Source organism: Octopus bimaculoides, chromosome 4, assembly GCF_001194135.2.
Source record: "Octopus bimaculoides isolate UCB-OBI-ISO-001 chromosome 4, ASM119413v2, whole genome shotgun sequence".
Lineage (NCBI taxonomy): Eukaryota > Metazoa > Mollusca > Cephalopoda > Octopoda > Octopodidae > Octopus > Octopus bimaculoides.
This window is the reverse complement of record NC_068984.1, coordinates 129,447,655-129,457,859: the sequence shown is the minus strand read 5'-3', so window position 1 is coordinate 129,457,859 and position 10,205 is coordinate 129,447,655. Positions and strand designations below refer to the sequence as shown.

Genomic DNA, 10,205 nt, shown 5'->3' with positions numbered 1-10,205 from the left:
TGCATATCAATGTTATATTGATATCTGGTTAACTCAGGTCATATATGTATTTTATTATTTTCAGACACTTTTTATTTGTCAATGTCCCATTGATTTAATTATGAATCTGTTAAAAAATAATTTTTTTGTAATATAAAAAAAAAAAAGAAATATAATTTATTATATAACCCAATAAAATGATTGATTTAATGTGGTTTCATTTTTGTTATTTAATGTTGACTCATGACATTTTAGTAGGGACAAGAGAGTTAAGTGTTTGAGGTATGGATATGGTACAACGCGAGTGAAGAGATAGAAATATGGATCGACTCTTCAGCTAGTTTGATAACATTACAATGTTGGCCAGCTGTGAATCTACTGATAAATAAGTATCATTCTTTTCTCACTTAGTTAGACACAATGGCAATAAAGAAAGAAACAATATAGTAACATCATTATGAGATGATATTCAACAAACAATGATAGCTTTATTTCTCATTGACCCAGTAAGACTAACTACAGAAATGTCATGGTCATTCCATTGGCATAGCTCTGTGGTTTAAAAAGTTTGCTTCACACCGTATGGTTTCTGGCTCAGGTTAATTGTATGTCATCTTGAGCTAGTGTTTTGTGCTATAGCCATGGACCATCCTAACCACATAGCTCCAGGTTCAGTCCCACTGAGTGGCACTTCAGGTAAATGTCTTCTACTATAGCTTCAGGCCAACTAAAGCCTTGTAAGTGGATTTGGTACATGGAAACTGAAAGAAACCATTGTGTGTGTTTGTCTCCCACTACCACTTGACAACTGGTGTTGGTTTGTTTATGTCCCTGTGACTTAGTGGTTTGGAATAGAAACCAATAAAATAAATAAGAGACTAAAAAAAAAAGTGCTGGAGTTGATTTGTTCAGCTAAACTCTTCGAGGTGGTACCCCAGCATTGCCACAGTCCAATGACTGAACGAGTAAGATAAAAAAAATATGTATGAATGCGTGTGGATACCCATTTGCTTTGAGATCACTGAATGGTTCTAAAAATGAGTGCTGCTATCATACAAGCAATGCTGTTGGCTTCCACTCTACCATGAAAATTGTGTCTGACTATGGGGAAATATTACCTTGCATGGGAACAGGTGAGGGTTACCAACATGAAGGTTATATAACTAGAAAATCTGCTTCAATGAATTCTGTCTAATGTTAGCGGGCTCGAAAGATTGACCGTTATGTAAACCTCCTTGAGAAATGTGAAGACACAGGCTGGAAAGCGGAGCATTTTCCAATCGAAGTTGGATGTAGAGGGTTTGTAGGACACAGTGTGAGACAACTGCTGTTATCGTTAGGCCTAACTCATCGTAAGGTAAATACCAACATTAGTGATATCCAAACTACAGTGGAGAAGGCTAGCCTCTGGATTTGGTTAAAAAGAGACGATGAGCGATGGCTAGAGAAATATTTAGCTTTGTTTTTAATAACCAGTTGATCTAGCAAGCGGGGCCTCATATCAGTGAGGGGGGCCGGTGCGCATTGATGCCGTCGAGAGGTAGGCCCCGAAACGGTGTGCATTCTCTCCTGATGACCCCATACACTTGCTGGCTTCCAGTATGTGAAGTTCTCGACTGGTAGCACTTGCATGTGCGAGTTGTTTGCAAGACATGACAATACTTTAAGTAGTCCAATAAAAAAAAAAAACCTCTCTCTCCTAACATTGGATAATGAATTCTGCCAATCAGATCTTATTGACTGTACCCTAACCCTTATTTCATCCCTCATCAGACTCCCTTCTTCCTTAAAGGCTTTACTGAATATTATACATATGCAGTCTTTTAATATAAAGTCTAACATGGTATAGGATTCTCTCCCTTTAATATTCTTGAATGACTAAAACTTTTCTAACACTGCTGAGTCCAACTGAGAAGATTAATGACAAGTTCTATCAAAAGCAACTGGTCCAAACTTGCCACCAAGTTTAACATTACTTCCTGGCTCTTGGTGCCTTTATCAAAGTTTATTCTGTTGCATGTGTTCAGGCCAAGTTGGGAGATAATAATACATGTTGGAGCTGCCCTAAAGCTGTAGTACATGATAGTAAGAGTCCTGCACTGTAACTATGGTACATGATTGTATGAGAATTGCTCTATAGCTGTGGTACATAGTAGTATGACAGCTACCCTACATCTGGTGCATAATCTTGCAATCTCTCTTCCCCCAGGGTCTTATCACACCTATAAGCATTAGATTTCAACTGGCTCATTCAAACCAGTAACTTCGAAATTGGCTACTCACCAGTACACTCCAACTCCTGGCTGACAAACATGTTATGTCCTCTCTGTGCCTTTTCTGTCAAGGTGGCCTCTGCTCATTGGAGATGGCTGGTCTCATGCCACCTTTACTCCAGCACACCTCTCTTCCTTGCATCACCTATGTCCATGCTCTAACCTCTTTGCTTCAGGGATTCTCTTCGTGTCGATGTTTTCCCTGCTTATGATCTTCACTCTTCAAAAGGAACATTCACTGACTTGACTCACTCATCTAGGACAGCCTACAAAAGTCATGGGCACAGCTTTTTCCTCTAGAGTAATTCACATAATAAATAAATAAATAAAAGCCCTCATATGAATTCATGTTATACATAACAGCAATTTATTGTCCATCATCATCATCATCGTTTAATGTCCGCTTTCCCTGCTAGCATGGGTTGGACGATTTGACTGAGGACTGGCAAGCCAGAAGGCTGCACCAGGCTCCAATCTGATCTGGCAGAATTTCTACAGCTGGATGCCTTTCCTAATGCCAACCACTCCAAGAGTGTAGTGGTTGTGCTGAAGATTAGTTGGGCAGCCCATAGGACATAAAATTAATTTCTGGAGGTGATGAAAACAGAATGAATGTTAGTGATGGTAATAATGAAAACTGCAATATTTTCCCCATGTGCCCAGAATCTTTGTGCTCACATCTTTGGGAGCAATGTAGGGGATGAAGATGAAGTGACGACATCAAAGACCCTTGTGAGGAGAGGTGGGTGTGTCTCAGGCTCCAAACTCTCCCCTATTAGGAAAAGTATCTTTTACTCTGTTTTACTTGTTTCAGTCATTTGACTGCGGCCATGCTGGAGCACTGCCTTTAGTCAAGCAAATCGATCCCAGTACTTATTCTTTGTAAGCCTAGTACTTATTCTATCGGTCTCTTTTGCCGAACCGCTAAGTTACAGGGACGTAAACACACCAGCATCGGTTGTCAAGCGATGTTGGGGGGACAAACACAGACACACAAACATATACACATACATACATACATACATATATATATATATATATTTATTCATTCATTGGCCACAATTCTTCCTTCTTGCTGTTACCAAAATAATTTAACCTTCTTCAGAACTGTGACAATGTCTTGTGGGGGAAAAAAAAAAAAGGAGTTTATTCGCTGATCTCTTTATCCACTCACTTCTCCATTGATATTTATGGTTCTTGCTCAATTGTTGACCTCAACTGCTATCACTCTAATCAAATACTACATATGTAATGAAACAAAAGTATGTCCGTAGTTATTCGCCTTATCCAAAATTTTAAAATAACATTCACTGAGCTTATTGTAGTCTTTTCCTTAGTTAATATGCATTTTTACTTAAATCTTTGATGCTTACAACATGAGGTATGTGAACGTTAATTTTAATATCGTTTCTTGTGACAATAGTGTCTGTCATGTTTTTAATTAAGTAACATAAAGTTGAGATGGATACATGAGTATATGTTTCTACAAGAATAGAATACAGCAAACAAATATTCAATTTTTGTGCTATAGTCCATAAGTAATATTTCGCAAAGAACACCTAAAGAGGGTATTTGATAGAAATTCAAGTTTTGTAGAAAGGGATGCAATATATTTTTAGACCCTCTAAAGGAGTAAAGTGCAAAGTACAGATAAGTAATATATATATACATATAATCCTTTCTACCATAGTAGGCACAAGGTCTGAAACTTTGGGAGACGGGATAGTCGAGTACATTGACCCCAGTATGTAACTGGTACTTATTTCATTGAACCTGAAAGGATGAAAGGCAAAGTGGATCCTGGCAGAATTTGAACTCAGAACTCAGTGGCAGGCAAAATACTAAGTATTTCTCTTGGCATGCTAACGATTCTGCCAGCTCACCTTTTATTTTTATATATATATATGTATGAACATTTAATGTGGTTTTAGAGTCAAGTTTTGGCTGCTATTTCCAGCGTGATGGTATCTCTTAGATACCCTAAATTATAATTTTAGTAATAATTATTACCTTTGAAGGTTCTTATTCCCATGTTGGCCACCTGATAAGATTGGTATTTTAAATAATGATCTTATCCTTATTCATATATATATATATATATATATATATATATATATATATATATATATATATATATATATATATATATATGTATGCATGTATGTATGTATGTATGTATGTATGTATGTATTACCTGAAGTGTATAGTATTAAATATCCATCACGGCTGCTCTTACCATAAGAACACAAATGGGTTAAAGATTCACTGCAGCTGTTTCAGACGTGTTTTTTTATTGATGAATAATTTGACTACATCATGAACAAAAATAAACATTTTCTTCAGACGAATTAAAAATTAAAAATTTGCTTTGGAGAAAAAAATACCAAAATGTGGAATGTATAGTGATCCTTGCATTTTGGCATCAATGATGTGAGTGGTTCTCTACATATCATTACCATCTAGTGAAGCGAACATGGAATTACTCATTGGACAAATTTACAGCATGATCGACAACTCCTAGTGGTTACAGACGTTAAATATCAATCAATGGTATCTTGTTCAGAGGAATGTTGCGACCTTCATCATTAATATGCCATTGAAACTGTGTAATCAGCCTTCTGAGTCCTAGGGCTCAGCAAAAATAAAAATAAAATTCCAAAATCTATAGGAACTGCTGCTAAGAAATAGTCAAAGGTATGATATTGTCTCTTTAAACATGAACTAAGAGTTATGGTAAGTCAAAAGATTTGCTACAGTAAGATGTTGCAACTGGAAGTTTGCTTCAAACATAAACTGTACACGGGAGCATGAAAAGTTGGTAGTTCCATCAAAGCTGTAAATGTTTCTCTTAGGATGATCTGGAGTTAATCTAGGAGCGAATGTAAATAAGCAATACACTCACATTGTTAATGCTTAAATGAGCTATGGAGTGATTACTGAGTAAATGTCTCTCCTAAAAGATATTATATCACCTGTGAAATTCTTTACATAGTAGTTGCAAAACTACTAAAAGGAGAATCACTGGGGAAAGACCTGATTGTTGGATACAAGTATGGGAAACTTGTGTTCTACGTACAATATACACTATGCATTACTACTATGTTCAAAAAGAAAGAGTATATCAGAGAATGTAATCTTTAATATACAGATATTGCTCAAAATGATAACATGCAACTGAAATGGATTGACTTCTATTCAAAAATACTATGCAAATTACTGGATAATTTGGTACTGTCATTGGATGCAAAGTGAGTAATGAATTCAAAATTAAGAATGCTCACAGAAAACTTTTATCATGGACCTATAGACCTGTGAAATAAAAGCTGACTTGATGCTAAACAACATTATGTTTTGAGCCTGTGAGAGTCTGTCATTTACTCACTAGGTTGAGATATTTCTCTATTAATTCTCTTACGCCTATGCAAAAAAAACAAAACAAAAAAAACAAACAAACAAGCAAAAAAAACTAAATACTTTCTAGATTACTATCTTTAAGCACTAGTTATTTTATTAACAAAATTAAATAATTTAAAATTATACTTAAAACTATAAGAAAATCTTATAACTAAGAATTATAACAGGTACACCATTAATCATGAGTTCAAAAAGCCTAAAACAAAAATAGTAAGATTTGTTTTTCATGTATTCTAGATTAGAATAAAAAATACAATTTAAAAAGCCCGCTTTTTTCATATAAAGGAAAATTTATGGAACTATCCTACAGTGAAGAGGAGTGGATAACTCTGTTACGAAACAACCGTAGCACTTACTGATTTAATTAAAATTAATTTTAATATTTACGCACTTCAGGCTTCTTATAAGATTCCTGTATTCACTAAATTATATCCTTTACTTTAAACATGAATTTATATCTCAAATTTTTACAAGGTTAAAAAGAACTTCATTTTGCTGTTTTTTTTTTTTTAAACAAAGCTGCCTAATAATTACCTGTTAATAAAATAAATTATTGGGCCATATATATGTGAAGGGCAATTAGGAACTTGTATTTCACTGATACCAGGTATTTCGGGCTTTAGATTTATATTTTTGGAAGTAAACGACAATAAATTTTGCTTCAGAAAATATCAAAAGAAATAGCTGGAAAATATTTTCGCAACGATTGAGAAATATATTTCCTACCAAAGTTATTAATACAACGTTTTTCTCATGTCCTTAACCGCAACTACGGAACGACTACCCTGGCGCACTTGCGGCCTTCACGTGATTTGAAGGTCAATCTTAGCAAAAAGCTGCAGCATGGCGGCGGTAGCAGCAGAAAGTACATTGGTAAGTGTCTTTAAAACATATCGCAACTTAAGCAATTTAAAAAGAACATAATTGTTGTAAATTACAACCAGTTTTCTTGACCAATTTTATTTCACGTTATATCTTCGATCTCTTTCAAAAATTCTTTTAATCTCAATAATAATCCAACCTTCATTTTAATATTCTTCGTATAAAATAGCGGAGAGGAACATTATATTTGAGTGTTTATTTTTGTCTCCCTCAGATTTCAAATATATACACGTACATTCTATAAACACATATTAGTATATAAATATCTAATACATTCTCTCTTCACTCTCATTGCTTATGTTAATGCTATTATTTTCACTTTCTCAACCAACCGCCGTTACATTCATAAGTAGCCGTTTCTTTATTTCTATCAACGCTCCTTTATTTTTTCTCCCTCCCAACTAACAGGAAAACCAGACGTCCTTTACATCGAGGTGGTTAGGAAATATGTTTAAAGCAGACTGTGAAGCCAGGAAAGTAAGTAATTGCTTTTTTCCCCCTTTTCTCTCTCTCCTAATACGTGTTTAGAAATAATTTTTCGAACTTAGGCAAAGCGGTTTTCTCGCGAACCGACGAAACGAAATGAAAATAGTATAAAAACAATAGGAAGAACCAAAAACAACTAATTATATATATACACATATATATATATAATTACAGTGCTATGCAATCGGAAGAATATGAGGATATAATTGTTTTTTGTTATATATATATACATATACATACACGTGTGTGTGTATATGGTAAATTTGAATTATGATAATGTTTGAAAGAGCTGCAGATATTTTCTTATCTATGCAAGTGTCAAAATAACTCATTCTTTCCATCTGTCTTTGGCAACATGTCTGAGCTATCATTGAAACCCGCCGTAGCTTCTGTTTTGTTATTACGACTACTACAAATAATTATTATTCTGGTTTCAATTGTCGATTCTAACAGTTTTTACTTTACTTATTGCGCTAATGCCGTTGGAAAAAAAACCCCCCACAGGCACGAATGTCATTCTCACCTTTTTCAGTACGTCTTTTCTCCAAACATCTTCAGTAGCAAACCAAATCATTTATTTTGACTTACCGAACCAAGCTAGACATCATTTCTATACAACATACTTTGACGTTATTTTCGTTTACTTCGGCGTTTTCTCCGCCGCCTCCACCACCAATTTCCACGCCATACGGTGGTGGTGGTGGCGGCGGTGATTGCAGTTGTGGTAGGAATTAAATGTGTAACGTTTGATGTATCCTACGTGTTTTTATTCTTCTCCGTGCAAAAGTATGTAACTAAATCGTAAAAAAAAAAACGGAAACTGTTTTAGCTAGATATACTTGTAACCTTTCTGTTTTGCAAAAAGAAAAATTAAATTAAAAATGTTTAAAATCCCATGCGAAACTTTTACTTTTTGTCCTCTGTTGCTGTTGACTTTGTCAAAATCTATGCTCTCAATCAGCCGGTAAATTCCTGAAACTAATCGTTAAAGCTAATTACTAATTTCTAGTTTTTCGATGTCTTTTCTATGTAGACGTTCTCTTTCGTAGGCAATTCTTGTTTCTGTCGGTGTTTTCACAACCATATGACCTTGACTTGTTAATAATTAAAATAAAATTGTCCTGATATTGAATAACCTAAATACAAAATTTTCATTATTTTCTGGTTTATTTTGCTGTCGAACTTTTTGTTTAGTAGCAAAACAAAATAGAAAATAATTATTTATTCTTCTTCATTAACAGAAATAATTTTTGCCATTAAATATCTTATTTACAATCAGTCTAGGAATTCTGAGTGGACGTAATTTCATCTGTTCAATAGTAGACTGGAAAACCCGAGTTAGACATATTTTACTGCTTATTCGTGTTTTTTATTCTCATGCGTTAGATTTTCCTACATCTAACTGCTTAAATATCCTTTAATTCTTCAAATGCTTCTCCGTTAAGTACAATCGTTATTACCTTTAGTAAATTGTCATTAATTTTGACTTTCGTCTATTAAGATAGATTAATTCCTTTGATCAAAAGACTTGTTAAATTATTTTCGCTTATTAAAGATAATGCACGTATACACACACCACACACACATATATCGAAATTACTAACAAGTGTTTGTTTTTAAGATGTTGAATGCACTACTCCAGTATAGCCTTGGCCGTGACGGCTAAAACAAACTGAACTAAAAAGGTCACCTCTAATATAGAACACAATACAGGTGCCTTGAAAATTCTTTCTCTTGTTTTTGTTTTAGTTCGCTCCGGAAGGAGCATACCAGTTACAGGCTGTTGGAAAAAGACATTATATAATCTTAAATACTTTATTTTCAATAAGGGTAGGTCAGTGGAGACGATTAAAGGACTTCAGTTAGCTTTAGATTTCGTAATTTCAGTACTCTTGATTTCAGTTTCCAAATGTTATTTTATAAGGTTACCTTCAGCAGAACTTTGCCAATATTTCCTGTTATGCAACCAGCAGGCAGAGATGTTATCCCTTATATAAATTTCTTACGTGGCATTCTTTTTAGGTGAATGTGTTACTAATTTAGTTTACAAATATTTTTCATATGTTTTTAAAATAATTCATTATTTTTTTTTATTAGATACAATATCTATGTTGCAATGTAGGTATGAAATGATTAAATTAAGGGGAGAAGGGCAAACTCACTGGGATTTGAACTCCATATCTAAAATATTGTTTCCAAATTTCTTTTGTTTAATGTCATTTATAAGTCCATTTTATTTGAATTATCCTGACGTAAAATTGTGAATTGTACATAACACAGCTGCACAATTTAGCACTTACATTTATAGTGTTATAGACTTAATGAGATTGATATAATTGTTTTGTTGTTACAATATTTTAAATATGTGGCTTAATCTTTCAATAGAGCCAGCCTCATATCTGAGCTTGGAACAAGCTGGTAACTAGTCTTGGACTTGATGTTCTGCATTGTTGAGAGCTCAAGTTCACATAGAAAAAAGGACATTCGTAGCCTGAATTGTTAGGATTGTATTTTGTATTACTTCCCAAAGCCAGAAAGATGCTATGCCCTCGGCAGTGTCAAATGTTTTGTGGGTCACAGAGTAATTTTCCAACTTTAGGAATTTGTCAATGATAAATTGCTGCTTTATCCATTTGGTGGTCCTTACTTTGTGGAAAATATTTTGTCTGAACTTTTGAATGTGAACATGTGTTTACTGATCGAGTAATCAAGGTTACCAGACAATATTTGTTTTAAATAAATAGATTTATAGAAATTGAATCATTTAACAGAAATCGCTGGCAAATCTCAACATTGATTCAATGTCACCTTGTCCTCTGAAAATGAGGGTAAGTGACATATAAATTAGATGCTTAAGTCTTTTTTGACTTTTCAAAACATTCTCATCAAATTCTTTTATTCTTTTACTCGTTCTAGTCATTTGACTGTGGCCATGCTGGAGCACCACCTTGAGGGGTTTTAGTCAAACAAATCAACCTCAGGACTTATTTTTTAAAAACTTAGTACTTATTCTATCAGTCTCTTTTGCCAAACTGCTAATTTATGGAGATGTAAACACACCAACACCCATTGTCAAGTGGCGATGGTGGGGTGTACAAACACAGGCACTAAGACACACATAGATCATCATCATCATATATATATATATATACACACACACACACACACACA

The 10,205-nt window shown here is 34.2% G+C and overlaps 1 protein-coding gene across 1 annotated transcript in view; it reads left to right on the top strand.

The window, feature by feature from the left end:
* The first annotated feature begins 6,138 nt into the window (after window positions 1–6,138).
* The window catches only part of LOC106868630 (calcium-binding mitochondrial carrier protein Aralar1-like), an 82,788-nt gene continuing 78,721 nt past the window's right edge, over window positions 6,139–10,205 (top strand). The window contains exons 1-2 of the mRNA XM_052967679.1: window positions 6,139–6,539; window positions 6,957–7,025. Coding sequence (XP_052823639.1) covers window positions 6,510–6,539; window positions 6,957–7,025 — 99 coding nt within the window. The 5' untranslated portion in view covers window positions 6,139–6,509. The remainder of the gene's footprint in view (window positions 6,540–6,956; window positions 7,026–10,205) is intronic.